Source organism: Artemia sp. Qi Xiang Cuo, chromosome 8 (assembly GCF_049724085.1).
Source record: "Artemia sp. Qi Xiang Cuo chromosome 8, ASM4972408v1, whole genome shotgun sequence".
Lineage (NCBI taxonomy): Eukaryota > Metazoa > Arthropoda > Branchiopoda > Anostraca > Artemiidae > Artemia > Artemia sp. Qi Xiang Cuo.
Window position 1 is genome coordinate 16,058,469 of NC_142801.1, and position 18,617 is coordinate 16,077,085.

An 18,617-nucleotide genomic window follows, 5' to 3' on the forward strand; every position below is an offset into this window, starting at 1 on the left:
TAGGTTGCAGCTACTTTCCTTGGTTTTCAAGCCAATGGATTTGGCTTGAAAACTTATTTTGAGAAAGATTTTTTAATTAATTTTTTTAAAGACGGACTAGATTCCGTATTGGTGCTATAAGTGTTGTAAAAGTATTCCTGACCTTAACCTTAACATTAGGTTGCAGCTACTTTCCTTGGTTTTCAAGCCAATGGATTTGGCTTGAAAAACTTATTTTGTGGAAAAAGTTTTTTTTAATTAATTTTTTTTAAAGACGGACTGGATTGCGTATTGTTGCTATAAGCGTTGTAAAAGTATTGCTGACCTTAATCTTAACATTAGGTTGCAGCTACTTTCCTTCGTTTTCAAACCAATGGATTTTCCTTGTTGTTCAAGCCAAGATACTGTAAATTTTCTCTGTACGGTTTTCGCCCAAGGCAATTCTAGTGATATACTTTCTGTTTGAGTCCGGCACCATTTTAAGGGGTTTCATGCAATTTTGTTTGGTTACTATGGACCATATTCTTCTTTAACTAGGTTGCAGCTGCTGCTGCAAACACGTCTACCATATTTGACGTCGTTTGTGTTTTATATCATCGTGTACACGGTGATTTATATCATCGTGTAAAAAAACAAAATAAAAATAAAGAGCTAATGTAAAAAAATTACATTGAGGTTTGAGCAAATAATGCTGGGCTTACTGGAAGAATTGTCGGTCCTAATGAAAAATGGTAAATTTTTACCATCATGGAAGTTACTTACAGAGATTTTTTTTAAGAATACAATTCTAATTAATATACCCCTAGAACAACGATTAATACATTAAACACAGATAAAAGCCTACGGCTTTTTTTTTTAGTTGGAATATTAACAGACAAACCACAGGGAATTAGGGAGCGAAGTCAGTCAAATATGGCACCATACCCCAAAGAAGCAACTTTTAAAAAGAGATAATTGTGTTAGATCATCTTGTCAAAAGAAAGGTGTTGCATCATCACGCATGTGATGATTTAGCTCTTCGCCAAAAAGGCTATTTTATTTTAATATTTACGGTAATATAGGCCGTGTTCGCGTCCGTGCTACCACTGCAACTTAGATTATCTTCTCGCAACAATCACAATACATTGTGCATTATTGTGTTTCAATCAGTAGAAAATTTGACATGGCCTTCACTATAGATAACGCTTCGACTAGCACCATCAACTTTTCTGGACACTTCATCCAAATAATCGCTTAGTTCTTTCCATCGACCTTTAGTGTATTAATTGGACGTGTACTATTGACTTTTAATGCTGTCTTATATACATTTTTTCGTCATTTATGGTTCTAACCTACGTTTATGACGTAATTCGTCATCTTGTGTACAAAAATGCAGTTTAATGCCAAAAAGAGTGGTTTATCTTAAATGTTTAGGGGGTTTTCTGCCTTTAGGGGGTTTTCAGGCTATTTTTTGTTACTATGGGTCAAGTTCGTCTTTTACTAGGTGCAGCAACAGCGGCAATTACGATTTAAAATACATTAAGAGTTACATAAGTGAAAATTGAGTATAGTGGTTAAAAGGATTTATTGGCTGTTGCGACAGCCAATACCATAAATCAAATAAATTTTAACCTTTTTCAAAGACATATTTGCGAAATTCTGGCCAAATAGTGCACTTTAAAAGAAGAGGGTTTAAATTGGAAATTAAGCTTGACTCAATCAACCAATGTCTTAATGGGAATTTTGATCATGATTATAAGCCAAATATATCTTAGACTTTGTAAATAATGTTCATAAGCATAGAAGATTATTTCTTTACAGACACATGATTCTATATCAGGTTTTAGGCAATTACTTACACCAAATCAAATAGTACGTTAACCAAAAAAAGCATTTCTTTTTAGCAGCAAGTGCTGATGTTCGTTAAAATTTTTGAGAATTCGAAAAGACAGTATCAGGGATTATAGCTATTACTCCATAATATAACAAAAAAATTATTTATAATCTTGGCAGAATTCTTTGGACGTGGTCAAAACTTGAGTTTCAGATAAGATAGGAAGAAGGAATGGTTTATAGAGGTAGTAATATCATTCCAGACGGGCAACGAATCATAAACAATGTCAAACACATCGCAAAACCACCAAAATAAACAGACTTAAATTACACTCTCAGAAAGACAATAAATATCTACATATATCATAGGAAAGCCAGAATCGAGATATTATTATTTATCTATTTACTCCATTTTATTTATTCAGTTATCACTACCTGGAACTAGCCAAAAAACCTGTCAGACGACAGTCACGATTAGAAAATAACGAACCGCGTTCTTTCTTGTGGAGACCTGAAATAATATGTTGATCGCTTTCCCTTACTAATTAAATTCTGATTCTCTTCACCCCTCCTCCCTCCGAAAAAGAAAACCTGTCCTTTATGTGTCACCTAGATCCATTGGAAACCAAATGAACCCTATTTGTAAAGTATTTCATATAGAAGTATTTCATATAGAAACATATTAACCGCCTTTAACAATCCGTTTTATTACCTCACTGATTGGAAAGGTGCTAGACTTTATGGACACACACTAGTTATGTGTATAGGATATACAACTGATAGTTTAAAATGGTACTAAATCATTAATATTATTTTTTTTTCTAAAGATGAGTGTTAAGGAAAAAGTTGAGTGTTAAGTTAGTGGTAGCAGGGTACCTGATGCTGTAGTTAAGGTTTGTTGTGTTTTTAGACCTCTTCTGAGGTTAGCATATTTTTGTGGACTTGTTCCATTATCCCTCCTGCCTATTATACAATAACATTTGCAGGGGATCTGGCTAAGCTAAGTTTTTTTTTTGTTATGAATTGATATTCATAAATAAATAGAAAAATATATAAGAAAACGATATGACCATTGTTGTTGTCATACTTTCATGAATTACGAAAATAACCATGTCATAAAATTATTTGTTTTACTAGCACTCTCAGAGACGCTTGTAAAAGAGGTATTGAGCGTGGAAAACCCAAAGAGTATAAAAAAAACTAATAAGAGAAGAAAGTCTTGCTTATCTCTGAAAAAGAATATAACCAAACCAATTGAGAGTTCCGAAGGTAAATCATAAGCTAAATAACAAAAACATAAATAAAATACTTTGTTTTGGTTTCTTTTTTTTTGATATAAGACCAGAGGAGAATTTAGCAGAATTGTGCAGAACAAGAGTGGCAAAAGGGCACAATAGGCATGTTTGATTTTTTTTTTATTATTAATATTTTATAATCAGTTCAAAAGAGTAAAAAAAAAAACATTCGAAAGATTCGCACGGGATTCTGACTAATGGACAATTCTTCTGGGATTGGTATGTTTTGATGGGCGTCTTTGGGCTGAAAAACCTCTTCCTAGCTAATTTATCTATTACGGGTTGCCTCCCCGTAGTAGCATAATATTTTTAGGCATGAATATATAATGAGTCGGAGTTAATAGGCTTAAGATTGTCTGTCCAGAATTATAACTCCTGTTGACAGAAGAGCATTATCAAGTACTGAAAACCATGTTTTGACCAAGATGGGCTAAGGATTTCACAAAGCGCCCATTCATGAAGGTCCCAGGGACTTCTTGCTGCCCAGTTCTCAGCCAGTTTAAGCACTTCGGTGCAGACTTGAGAAGATATGTGATCCCCGTCCTGCACTGGTATCCAGGATCATTGCTTTTCCTGAGGCAAAAATAATTTCAATGATTTAAAGAACATGAAAATTGGAACTTGGAATGTTACGACATTAAAAAATGACTATCGTATCGACATTTTGACTGACGAATTCAGACGATTCGAACTGTACTTATTAGGAGTTTCAAAAACTCATATCCCAGGGGTGTGAAGCATGAAATTAGGTGATATAGAATCTATTTACTCGTGCGGGAAGGATAGAGTATATAGGCGCGGAATAGGACACATGATGAATAGGGACGCTGCTAAGCCTTGTTTACGCTAGGAAGGTATTAATAATAGAATACTAATTACTCATTTTATGACTAGAAAGTTCAGGGTATCAGTTATAGTAGTATACGCCCCTGTAGAACCGACTGATGGAAATACTAGTGACTCAGATGAATTTTACTTACAGTTACAGGAGCAAATAGACAAGGTCCCAGGTAGAAATATGATGTTATTACTGGGAGATTTTAACGCCCAGGCTGGTAGAAATAAGGGTAGATGGTATCCCAGCTTAGGTAAATTTGGTGTAGGAAAAGAAAACAGTAATGGATACAGACTTTTGCAATTTTGTAGGTATAACAATCTAGTTATAACCAATACGGTGTCTGGTCATAAAATGGCTCATAAGTTAACATGGTATTCACATGATGGTAAGACAGCAAACCTTTCTTATTATGTTATAGTAAACCGAAGACTGGCAGGATCAATACAAGATACTAGTGTATATAGGAGTGCTGTTATTGATGTTAAAAATAAAGATCACCATCTAGTAGCGTCAAGGGTTAATTTAAAGCTGAAATTTCAGAGGCGTAATTACCACCCGGGAAGTTATGATTCTGGTGGACTCCAGGATGATAATTTGAGAGAAACTTTCCAGGAACAGTTGAATACTAAACTTGAGAGTTTAAAATTTGATAATGTGGAAGATGGTTGGAATAATTTTAGAAAAATCATTTGTGAAGTTACTGAAGGTATATTAGGGAAGAAAGCTAGAACTGCAGCTAAGAATATTAGTGAAAAAGCTTTATGTTTAATAGAAAAGAGAAAGGACTTGTACAAGAATTATCTGAGTGATAGATCGCATGAAAACAACAGAAATGTAAAGAAAGTGGAGAAAGCATTGAAATATGAACTAAGGAGGTGTGAAGTGGAGGCCATGGATAAAATTGCTGAGGATCTGGAAGATGCAGGTAGACGGCATGATAGTAAAATATTGTACTGGCACGTTAACAAATTGAGAGTCAATCCGGACTTGTCCCAGTTAAAGATAGGAATGGGGTGGCAATTAGCGATAAGGAAAAAGCTAAAGCGAGATGGGACGAAAATTTTGAGAACTTTATTAACATATATAGATTTTCATTAAAAAATATAGAGTAAAATGAAAAAGTTTGTGATACCTTGGATGTAACGGAAGATTTGTTTTGTGAGGAGAAATTAGCAACAGTGCTAAAGGGATTAAAGAATAATAAGGCTCCGGGTGCTGATTGGGTAATAAATGATCTTATCACATATGGTGGCTCTGATTTCATAAATAGTCTACTTAAAATTATGAATGTGACTTTTGAAAAAGCGTAAGTACAAAATGATTTTAGGAAAACGTTAATTAAGACAGTCTATAAAAAAGGTAATAAAAGTGAGTGTCGCAATAATTGAGGGATTAGTCTGCTCTCTGTAGGTAGCAAATTACTTAGTAATATGATACTTTTTAGACTGAGAGATGCCGTCGAAAAAGTTTTAAGAGAAGAACAGTGCGGTTTTAGAAAAGGTAGAGAATGCGTTGACCATATTTTCACTCTTAGGCTAATAATTGAGGAGTTCATGAGATGTCAAACTCCTATGGTCGTCAGTTTTATATATTATGAGCAAGCGTTCGATTCTGTTGATAGAAGAGCTTTTTTAAAGGTTTTATCCTTGTATGTTATATCAGACAAATACATTAAAGTGATTAGTGCTATGTATGAGAATAAAGAGACTGTTGTTAAGGTATGAAATGAGGTTAGCAGCTGGTTTCGTATTTAATCAGGAGTTAAGCAGGGTTGTGCTCTATCCCCCTTTGTATGGATTATTTAGATGGACTTCGTTTTAAGGAGCACAGGAAAGGCAATGGGAGACCACGGAATCAAATGGGGAGGAAAAAGTCTCCTGGACTTGGATTATGCTGATGATTTAAGCATCCTAGATGAAAGTGTGAGCAAAATGAATGAAGTTTTAGAGGTTTTGCGAGTTCAGGGTGCTAGTATTGGTTTGAAAATTAATGTTAGGAAGACTAATTCACTAAGGCTAGGAATAAGTGAAGATGAAAAGGTGACGTTGGGTAATGAAAAGATTGATCAGGTGGACAGCTTCACTTACCTTGGTAGTATTATTAGTAAAGATGGTGGGAGCAGTGAAGATGTTAAAAATAGAATAGCCAAGGCTCAGGGTGTTTTTTCACAGTTAAAAAAAGTCTGGAAGAATAGGAAGATAAGTCTACAAACCAAGATTAGAATATTAGAAGCTACAGTGCTGACAGTGGTCAAATATGGCTCTGAAGCATGGGCGCTCAAAAAAGCGGATAAAGATTTGCTATATATTTTCCAGAGAAATTACTTAAGGATTGTTCTGGGTACCCAGCTGACTGACCAAATTCCAAAAAATAGACTATACGAAAAATGTGGTTCAATACCTAGGGCTAAACGGAAAGCAGGTCGTCCTCATCTTGGGTGGGAGGACGTCATGAAGAAAGATTTAAAGGAAATGAGAACGTCGTCGGCGGGTGTAAAAAGGGAGGCTTTAAATAGATAGGGATGGAGGAGGAGAGTGCGTAGCTGTGTTGGCCTCAGGCGGCTTGGTGCTGCGGTGAGTTGTTAGTATTAGTAGTAGTAGTTACTCCGTTTTAAATGAAACTTAATTTTAACTTAGAACTGCTCTTTAATTACCACAATTAGTTTTTAGTCCATATTAAACTAAAATAGCAAAATTTTCTTCTCTAATCACATCCCCTGTAATCTTTGGTTATAACAATTATGGAAAAATAATGTAGTATAAACAGTAATATGACAGGATATTTGAAATCTGAATAGATATATCACAGAAATTTGCACCCCAGAGACAAGTTTTAATACCCTTTGGTGGTGTGTCCGTTTCTACCAAATTCTTTGTTTTACTACGAATATGAATATGTTTCCCAATTAACCAATCCCATCAATCAAATGTCATTTTCACTTGATATAATTTGATAGTTTTGATGGTCTTTAACATATTCGTCGTTTTAACATATAACCAGGGACGAATCTACAGTATTTTCATTGAGGGGGCAAAAGGGCTCCATATACTAATATTCAAAGAGCATAGGCTATATAATAATTTTTTCTTCATTTTATTGGAGGGGCAACTGCCCCCCTTGCCCCTCCCAAACGACGCCCCTGCATATAACATATGGTCAAATCTGACAATTAATCAGCAAAAAACATTTTTCCATTTCAAGCACCAAGGACAGTGGAAATGAAATACTATTGTTGGAATTGGTTAAGTGGAAACTTACACAACCACATGTAAATCCCCTCATTTGCAGTTACGCAGTTTTTGGTAAGGGCAGCCACCAAATTTCAAAAACAGAAACGTGGTTGAAGTCAGCAAAAATAAGCCAAAAAGGGCACGACCCTTCCCCCGTAACAAAAAATTTGAACTCCCTTTATATTATTGGTGTCCGAACATATTATTGGAGGAAGGGGGCTATATTAAAAAAAAGCTTACCTAAACTCAACATTGCCACATCTTTGCATGGGTACGGAAGAGTCGTATACAAATCCTGGTTCCTCGGGGGGTTTTGGGAGGACAATAACACCTTCCAGACCGTACTTGGACAAGAAGACAGTCAATGCATTTTCTTTGACGAAAATAATATAGGCTTCCTCATCATCAACTCTTCTTCGGAAAAAGATATTGGTATGCAAGGCAACAGAGGCTCGGCCTGCATACTGTGCCATTCGATGCCTGGAAAAACACATTTTTAAAAACACATGACTTCGCAGCACTACTGCATCAAGGTCTACCACCGCAATGTATACATCACAATAAACTCAACAATGTGACCGTGTCACAACAACACAATACTGTAAGTCAAAGAATGATTGCAATAAATTTGAAGTTATAGTGACTAAATGTCTGAAGTTTTACTCTAGGTTTTACTGAAATACTAAATAAAAATAAGGCATTTAAAAAAAAAAATTACTGACAAAAAAAAATATATATAACTGGTATACTTGATACCAAGTCAGAAATCCTTTTTGTAATTTTTATTATTGTTATACAGTTTATTATTACAACTTATTACTATAATGGTCTTTTCTAAGCTAAATATCCTATTAAAAAAAAACATTCTTACTACATTACAGTCTGACATAATTATTTATATTGTTCTCTATAGTTTCTATTTATTGGACTTTCAGATTTGCTTCTAGTTTGGCTGCATTACAGGTAGATTGTTTTTTTTTTACTGGGACAGAACTAACAACGTAAAATACCTTAAATTTTTAAGAAAAATTCTTTGTCTCCCAGGTCCATGGTACCCCTGGTTTTCTCCGAATGGCACCATGTTACTTTGATTTCCTCGCAAAAGGATAATATAGTGGGATATTTTTACGAGAATCTGCTAACTTTATTATGGCCCTGTTTGACCGATTCATAGCCTATTGTAAAAAAAAAATATACAATAATAAAAAGTTCGAGTCAACAAGACACGAACACAGAAGAAGGGGTACAAATTTGAATATGTTAACGTGATTCTCATCTTATTTTCTCTGCAATTTGCCTATTTTGGGTGATTATTAATGCTAAATAACATTAAATTATAATAATATTATCATTCTTAACTTGTCTTTGTTAAAAAACGACATGATGCAAATATAAAGTTAATTTAACTCGTACCGAGTCACGCTTTACCTAGTGATTAGGAATCAGTCCATTCACAACATAATATGAACCCTCATAGAAACTACCAAACTTCCAATACAACCCACTCAAGAAATCCTATTCCAGTAATTTTTAGTCTTTACGCTGTTCACGTTATTGCTGATTTTTCCCACTTTTTATTTTATATATCTCCCACAATTATTCATTTGACACATATTGAATGCAAGTTACTAAACTGGCTTTTCAATACATGAATCCAGTTATGACCAATTGCATGCTTTTATATATGCTTTCTTTTTTTTCTCACTCACTTATGTGGGAGTTCTTGCTTTAACCTGGGCCATTTTCCTCTGTCTAAAGCAAACCCTGTGGAATATGCGACATGCTACTTTAAAGACAGAAATGCAAATATTGATGCAATGTAAGTGTCTGTACTATTCGATGGCTGCGAAGCCTGGCTACTAAAGTCGTCAGAAACTCAAGGCCTGGATGTCTTCTACCACAAATGCTCTCGGCATATCCAAAAGGTTAGACAACCCTAGGGGGTAAGTAACAACACCCTCTGCAGAAGAACTGGGAACTGCCCCCCCCCCCCCCATTTCAAATCGCCTTGTGAAAGCAAGAATGTCGCAACCACACTTTTAAAATTCCGAGAAAAACGCACTTGTGGAGGTTAACGTATGGTAGATAGAAAAACGAATGAAACGCCAATTTAAAGTCACTAGTCAGGGAGACCTGTTGCTAGAATTTTGGTCCTTTTGGATTTGATATACTAGGTCAAAGGTAAAAAAAATAGATACGACATTTGAGCCCGCCCTTTTTTGCTGCTAAAGTAGTTACGACAGAAGTGCAGACATCGCTTGGTTTCCTTTTCAATTTTGCTACGACAATTTATCATCAAGGCTTTCTCAGGATTAGGCAAGCCTTATTTTAGAGCCGAAACGTGGCGTTTCTACCTTTTGTAATACTTTTGTCGTTTAAACTGAATTTAATACAATATTCTAATACAATTTCAGATATTTCGACTATATGATAAAAAAAGCAAGGTAACTTATTGGGTCTTTACTGACTGCCTTTCCCCTTTCTCAGATTTTTTATGGGTGGGGGCACCTTCTTCTTCTGGGCATACTCTCTGTACTGCAGTGTTAGGGTGGTTGTTGTCTTGATTCATGCTTGCAAAAACACACTTGTAGTACTCCACATTTGGAGGAGACATAAACCTATAGGCTGATTTCACATCTGTGATTTTTTCAATAGGAATAATAGGTTTGAAATCCAACAGCTTTGGGACAACAAGAAACTCAACCACTTTTGTGGAAGAAGTGTCTTTCCCTGCCTTAAGTTTACCCTACATGGCAATGTTTATTTCAGAGACTGATTCGTCAGAAAATCACAGTTTGTAACCGACTCTTTTCGAGTAGCCTTGTTTATATTGAAATCGTTTAACTTTCGAAATTGGAATATTAGCGTATTTATATATTTTGGAGGGCTGCTGAAAACCTAGCCCTTTGCTCATTTGATGAACAAAATTTGTTCATTTGACGTCGTAACTGAACGGAGGTTAATCATCCGGTCATTTACGACAACTTCCGCTTTCACAAAAGTGAAAAAGATGCACTTATGATAAAGTTGAATTGTTGATTGGTCAGCCGGGAGGAATCGTACAACAAAACAAACTACACTATTAGAAAGCCCGTAGAAAATAACTTTGGTCGGGTTCGTAACTCAATTTTGATTAGGGGTGTCAGTTACGACACTCTTGTTTCACTAGGCGAAATGTTAGCAAATACAGATACCCCAATCGGTTTGGTCATCTACTGCGACGTTCCGACGACTCGGTATCGAGACAGTGTCTTAAATGCCCCCAGTTGTCATTATGGAAGAAACGTACCGTCGGTCAAACGAAAACCTGGTTATCTACGATCAAGTCAGACCTGGAGCTGCTTAGCAGTTTCAGGACACATGATAGGCATAGTAATCAAAATTAAATGTCCATCATTGAGCAACTAACTTCAGAAAGAGTCTCCAGGAACCGTAATTATTAACGAATCACAAGCGCCATGATATACAGAAGGCTTTGAATGGAAATAAATACAAATAAGTATTCCCATGATATTTAAATTTCATTTAAATCCGTCCTTATGACCTCTTCCCAATCTATTCGGGCGACAACCTACTTTTCATTTGGTTCCAGACGAAGGCCTAAAATCACAATCTTTGGCAATCTTTCATTCTTCATCAGTAACATTTAACCATCATGAACGTTCTTTCATTATAGCTCTAGACAAGTAGCGAGCCTGAACTTTCTCATTATTGCCATAGAAAGTAGGTCCGAAGGACATTTTTCGTATAACTGATATACGACCGTATATAAGTTGTTTGATATACGGTCAGTCTGACGAGTATTAAAGGCAATAGTTAGATAATTCCAGTGTAACAAAAATTCGCGTATCTTCCTCAGCCTTTCCAAGCGCCCATGCTTCAGAAACGTCTTCCCTAATCTCATTATGGAGCTTCCAGTATTCTAATCTTTGTTCGTGCACTGACCTATTTATTCTTCCAAACCTTTCTCAACTATGAAAATTCTTCAAATTCTTCCTACTCCAGGCAGCTAAGAATAAAAGGCATAGTTGAGTTTGATTTTAATGCGCAAATAAATGGGTGCAAACAATACCTCAGATAGTTTGGTTCCTTTTGTACAACATAATTGAGATTCTTTCAGGTATATCTTTAAGAAACTAACGTCTAAAAATGATTATTGACTGATGGCAAGCAAGTTTTCCTCTTTTTCCCATTAATAATTAATTTTGGGAGATATTCTTATGAAAATGTAAAGCTAAGAGTCAACAAATTACTTTTAAAGTAAAAAATTAAAAATAAAACAGAATTGTTTATATTGGCTCCTGAAAGACTCTTTTGGCCGTCAACAACTTTATAAAAAACAAGCTTACCTGAAGTTCAACTGCCTAGCCAAAATTGACGTAGCTTTCCTATCAAGAAGCTGCTGATACGTCGTATCTGCTCCAATAGATGCTGCTAGCAATCTGTGTACTATAATATCAGCATACCGACGGATTGGTGACGTAAAATGAGTATATATTGGCGCTGCTAAACCATAGTGAAGGAAGAGATTTTCTGGTAATGTTCCACTACAAAAATAAACAGCTTGCATCATACAACGGGTTGTTATCATTCGAAGAAGGGTATTCGCATATGGATTGTCCTTAATCTGTGCTTGTTCGAGAGAATCAGATAGTTCCTTGCCATTTCTTGTATTTACATGAAATCCTTTTGTTTTGGCAACTTGTAATAAGGGTTCAAAGTTACTTTGCAGTGGTTCTGGATGTCTGCGAAGCATTGCAACTTCCGGGAAGTCTTTCCTTGTTTTCTCAGCTGCTGCTATATTAGCAGCTAACATCCATTCTTCCACCATGCTGTTTGTGTCCAGCATAGACTTATTAACAACACTAATTGGATCTTGGGTTTCAATATCGAGTTTGAATCGAATTTCTGCACTTGCCAATGTTAAGGCCCCTCTATCAGTCCTTGCTTTTTTCATTATTTTAGAGAGTTTGAGCAATCTTCGGAGGCTTTGGGCAAGTGCATCTGTTTGACTCTCGTCATCAATCTTTGCCTGTGCTTCTGCATAAGTAAAAGCGGACCTTGAACGAATAATACTCTTTACGAAGCGCGTACTTAACATCTTCCCGTTCGGAGTTACTTCCCACAAACACGAAAAGGCTAGTCTATCTTCATGTTCTCTCAAAGAGCAAAGGTTGGACGACAGTAGTTCTGGTACCATGTCGATTCTCTGATCAGACAAATAAACGGTCGTTCCTCTTTTAGCAGCCTCCCTGTCAAGTGCTGACATTGGTCGCACAAAATATGAAACATCAGCAATATGAACTCCAACTTCATAGTTTCCATTTTGCAATTCCCTACAATGTAAAGCATCGTCAATATCAGTACAGCCCGGAGGATCAACGGAGCAAACATCAATATGCCGCAGGTCAGTTCGCTTCTTTTCTTCATCGGAGCTAATTGTCCAAGGCATGACCGGCAGACAGGCTAATACAGCAACTGGGAATGTATTGTGCGGGACATCATGTTCTAACAAAAGAACTTCCGTTTCAGTAGCCTTGTCACCCAACGGGCCTGGAAAGAAAGTAGTTGGGAATCAACTTTATTTTTTACAAAACAAGAGAAAATAACAGGGAAATATGATCAGCAGTAGTAAAAAGCGAAACATAATATAAAACAAAGAAAAAAACTAACAAAAAAAAAAAAAAAAAATCGTCATGCCTAACTCAAGATCAAGATAAAAAAAAAATTCAAGATACATTTATAATTATAGCTAATTTACATGGAAAGCGAAGAACAATCTATCAAACAGTTTTTAGTACTGAACTTTGAGAGGATCGTGCTAATTGTAGCCAAAACTCCAAAACAAGAAGTTTCAATAATAATATATAAATAAAAAAAGCTGTTTTTCATGATGATTTCAAATAGCTAAGACTTATTAAGTTTAAAGTGATCATCAGCACAATATAAAGCCACCATCAACACAATATAATATAAACCAAAAAAAACTAACTTACACAAATACACATCGATAAAAACTTTGAAAGTAAAATCACATTTAAAATAAATTTTGAAAGTCTTAGCGTCTTGACCTCATACAGCTTCAGCTAAAACCCAAATTTCTTTCAATGGGATCAATATTTTTGTGACTGTTTTGTATGAAGGAAAGGCAGTGTGATCTTCGTCATTCATAACTCTGGCTTAAAACAATCAAGATATATATCTAATTGTCTAAGAAATTAGAATAGCTAATTTACATGGAAAGCGAAGGCAAATATAATGTTGCAAATATAATGTTTACAATGAGGATAATTTGGAACAGAGATTTTATCTATTTTGAGGTGATTGCCAATAAAAAAAGCGGACCAGTAACAATATATGGGTAGTCCTGCTCAGACCTATTAAAAACATATGTAGTGCATTTTAGCTTTGGATAGCCAAGATTGAGTTCAGCTGAATTCGCAATCTTTCCGTTAACACTGGCTCACAAAGTATTTTCTTTTTACAGAATCCGGAAAGGGAATATCATACACGTTCCACGAGAGTACCATCGACGAATAACATATTGTTGAGATTGATATCTGCTGAGTTGATATCTGTCATAAAGAAGGCAAAACTCTAGCTGTAACTCTAGCGGTAATTATTTAATTATTATATATATATATATACATATATATATATATATATATATATATATATATATATATATATATATATATATATATATATATATATATATATATATATATATATATATATATATATATATATATATATATATATATATATATATATATATATATATATATATATATATATATATATATATATTACTATTAATGATTATTATTTTTCTACATATTCTTCTTTGTTTTACATTTCAATGAAAGGAATAATCGCCACATTATAAATAAATGAGTAATATTTAAATATAAGTAATAAAATATATAAAATATTTTAATACAAAATACATATAACGTAAATTTCTGCGGTTTAGATGAACTAACTCCCCCTTTGAAAGAAATGCCGACTTACAGCCCTAACTAAGGTCCGAGCAGGATCTAGGCAGTTGGAAGTTATAACGGTCCAAAAGCAGTTCATCAATCAAAGTAAAAGCAAGCTATTTTGATTATTAAAATATCCAAAATAAACCATTAGAAAGTAATTGATGAAATTTGAGAAAATTCGAAAACAAAAAAAAATAGGAAAAAGAAAAAAAAACACAGCAATAAATATTTCGGAAATATAAAAATACAATTAGCTTTTTTTATTGATACCAGTAAAAACATTTGCTTATATGAGGCCACACCCTTAGCCTACATAAAGGTCAAGTACCAAGGAAAAATGCTAAAAACATAGAAATTACTGATATATTAAAATATCAAACCAATTAATTCTTTTAATGAAGCAACGATAATGACATTGGTAAGAATGGTCTCAAAATCAGCATCCCGAAAACTAAATATTTATCAACTGGGAATGATACCAACTCTTTCATACATCTTAAAGGATCCTATTGACAGAGTCAAAGAGTTCAAATATATGGGAGCACTTATGGATGCTAAGGGTTGAGCACCGAATGAGATCCAAGCTCGGATCAGCAAAGCCTGATGTGCTTTTGGGAAACTGCGCTAGCCCCTGTGGTCAATACGATAAATTGATCACAAAACAAAAGTCACAAAGTACTCGGCATGCGCATGCTTTATACTTCTATACGGTTGCGATTCCTGGTCACTATAGGCAGAGGAAGCAGACAACTAGACGTTCAAGACCGGAAATGCTTTAGAGCTATTTGCAACATCAGATGGTCGTAACGAATAAGCAACCACGAGCTTATGAAGATCTACGGGAAAAATTTACAATATCAAGTATAATCAAGAAAATACGTCCGAAGTGGCTTGGCCATGTAATGCGACGCCCCAGTTTCTACACATTAGATAATCAGATTTCTTTTTATTTGTAGACTACATTTCAGAAATTGGTCCCCTTTCTTTCTTTCTTTTTTTATCAAACAGTTCATGGTAACGAACTGTCAGTAAGGAGCGATCCGGCTCAATAGTAACCGAAACTCTAAAAAACAGAATTTTGATACCAGTAGATACATCAAAAGAATCGGATTTTAATGCTGAATTTTAAATATATAAGTTTCATCAAGTTTAGTCCTAACCAACAAAAGTTACGCGCCTGAGAAAATTTGTCTAGTTTTCGGAAAAAGGGGGAAACACCCCCTAAAAGTCATAGAACCTTAATGAAAATCACACCATCAGATTCAGCGAACCAGAGAACCCTTCTGAAGAGGTTTCAAGCTCCTATCTGCAAAAATGTGGAATTTTGTATTTTTTGCCAGAAGAAAGACCACGAATGCGTGTTTATTTATTTTTTTTTTCCCAGGGGTGATCGTATCGACCCGGTGGTCCTAGAATATCGCGGGAGGGCTCATTCGAACGAAAATTAAAAGTTCTGGTACACTTTTTGAAGGACCAAAAAATGGAGGGCAACTAGGCCCCTCCCACGCTAATTTTTTTCCCAGTCACCCGATCAAAATTTCGAGATAGCCATTTTGTTCAGCATGGTCGAAAGATGTATTGAATATGTCTTTGAAGAAGACTTAATCCCACACAGTCCCTGAGGAAGGGCTGCAAGTTATGAACTTTGCCCAATGTTTACATATAGTATTGGTTATTGGGAAGCATACAGACGTTTTCAGGGGATTTTTTCTGGTAGTGGGGGGAGGGGGTCGGGGGTTACATGAGAGGATCCTTCCATGGAGAAAGTTTTCATGGGGGAAGGGACATTGCTATAAAGGGGGCGCCAGATTTCCCAGCATTATTTAAAAAAATGATAAGAAATTAAAAAAAACAAAACAAGTTTTTCAACTGAAAGTAAGGAGCAACATCAAAACTTAATACGAACAGAAATTATTATGTATATACTCGGATTCACCCCCTAGTCAATACCTTGCTCTTTACCCTAAAGTTGGTTAATACTTTCATAAGAGCTATTTATTCTAATTAGCGGCCTTTGTGATAAAGGGGTCATTTCTAAAGAATTGGAGAAAAATTCAAACTTTAGCGTAAAGAGCGAGGTATTGACTAGGGGGCGAAAACCCTAATATACGTATTAAAAATATATGAATATAGAAGTTCGTTACAGAAGTTAATTCGTAAGTTACGTATGTTTATTACTAATAAAAACGTTCGTAAATAAAATTAAAGAACTTTCGAGAAAGCCATTTAACCAAAAAAAGTCAAATTAACAAGCGAATTTCGTTTTAATTTTTCATGTACGGTGAGCCAAAATCAAAACCTGCAGTAATTCAAAAACGTTCAGAAATTTAAAAAACAAGTTTTTTTTTAACTAAAAGTAAGGAGCAACATTAGAATTTAAAACGAACAGAAACTATTCCGTATATGAAAGGGGCTGTCCCCTCCTCAACGCCTTGCTCTTTACGCTAAAGTTTGACTGTTTCTAACAATTCCATTTCTCAAAACAATAAGAAACTTTAGCGTAAAGAGCGAGGCGTCGAGGAGGGGACAGTCTCTTTCATATATGGAATAATTTCTGTTCGTTCTAAATTTTAATGTTGCTCCTTACTTTCAGTTAAAAAAAAATTTTCTTTTATTTAATACCGTACTAAAGCAGTATGGTCAGTTATTTACCTCCATAACATGGATTCTCCTTTTCAATGGATCTACACAGCGACAGAGGGGGTTTTAGGGGAGGGAAAGAGGGGGACACTTGCCCCGGGCACAGAAGTTTTAGTGCCGCAAAATTCCAAATAAATAATTTAACGGTTATAATCATTTTGTATTTTTTGACACTTTATTTTTATTAAAATAAAGTAGAGAGCGCAGTTAATAAATGAAAATAATTAGTAAATTATTAATCAGTTGATAAAATAAAAATAAATTAAAAAACAAAAATAAAGGAATAACAATAAATGCAATTATCAATTAAAATAATTAATAATAATTAAACAATTTAAATAGTAAATTAGAAAATGATTAAAAAATAAATTATTAATTAACTAATACTAACGATCTGGCCTGAAATTTTTGTGGGAGACGGGGGGGGGGGGGCTAATCAAGATTTTGTTCCGGACACAATAAAGGCCGGAACTGCCACTGCACAGCAAGAAATAGAAGAAAAAAAAATATGGGAAAACAGGGAATTAAAGCAGATGGCGTTATTGTGCTATCACAATCTATCAAACAGTTTAAAGTAATGGAATGTGAGAGGCTCGAAGTAATAGTAGCCAAAAATCCAACACAAAAGTTTTAATAACAATATATAAATGAAAAAAAGCTGTTTTCAATGATGATTCTAAATACCTAAAACTTATCAAGTTTATAGTTATCCACTTAACGCTATGAGCCCGAGAAAATTTGCCGGATTTTCACAAAACGAGGAAAACACAGCCAAAAAACGGGATTGATTTTGACGAAAATTAGATCATCAGATTCAGCATATCAGATAATTCAATGCATCGGTTTCAAGCCGCTGACAATAAAATGCAAAATTTCGTATATTTTTCGAGAAGGATGGCAATGGAGGCGTGTTTACTTGTTTTATTTTTCACTAAGGGTGTTCGTATCAAACTGATAATCCTAGAATACCAGAAAAGGGCTGACTCGAAAAGAAACCAAAAGTTCTAGTGCCCTTCAAAGTAGCGAAACAGATTCCGCCAGATTACAATGGCATTTTCACTATTTTGTAGTGAAACAGCAATTTTGACCAAAGCTAATATCAAGTGAATATCCTGAGACATCCAATCTATTTACAATTATCTAAAACTATATATAGAACATTACAGGTTCAGAGGCCTTGTTATTACGAAAAGACGCATTCGTTCCAAAAGAAGCACATATAACGCTTAATATAGACACTGATTTCAAAGCTTCATTTAACTGAGTTGATTCATTAGAGGCATCAAAAAAATATATTAAGCGGTGTATAGTACTGTATAATAGCACATCCGCTATTATTGAGGAGGAGGACTCACTGAACATTTGTGCGGGTGAGGAAAAATACCTAAAGTCTCAAAAAGTGAATTTAATTCAAAATGCTTTAAGTATAACCAAAAACATTACATACATATGTTTACCTACACAAATGGGAGCGAGAGAGAGGAGGGGTGGCTATCATGAGTGCCACCAGAGAACTTACCAGGGAGGAGGGGAGTACTAACAGGAGCTTTTTTTCACCACGATTTAGATGAGAATATATATCTTTTTTCTATTTTAATATGTTTTCTAATGTCTTCTGGTTTCCTAAGGGGGAGGGGGTATTGACCCCCTGTCGATGCCCCTGGGAGAAACCCCTAAAAGATATTTGTTGAAATAGTTCCCATTCAAAAACCTGGAAATGATGACCTTAATATACATTTTTTTTGCACACTGTTACATTAATATTAAGCTCTAATTAAAAAAATGGGGCGCTGAGCTAGGGAATGGTAGCCCCTCTCACGCTTAAGAGAGTCATGGA

At 35.0% G+C, this 18,617-nt stretch overlaps 1 protein-coding gene across 4 annotated transcripts in view; it reads right to left on the reverse strand.

The window, feature by feature from the left end:
• Dis3 (exosome complex exonuclease RRP44-like protein Dis3) overlaps positions 1-18,617 on the reverse strand; it is a 109,324-nt gene that overhangs the window by 26,310 nt on the left and 64,397 nt on the right. For all 4 annotated transcript variants that reach the window (XM_089093235.1, XM_089093236.1, XM_089093238.1 and 1 more), the window contains exons 6-7: positions 11,504-12,707; positions 7,395-7,634 (exon numbers count right to left, since the gene is read on the reverse strand). In XM_089093235.1, coding sequence (XP_088949361.1) covers positions 7,395-7,634; positions 11,504-12,707 — 1,444 coding nt within the window. The remainder of the gene's footprint in view (positions 1-7,394; positions 7,635-11,503; positions 12,708-18,617) is intronic.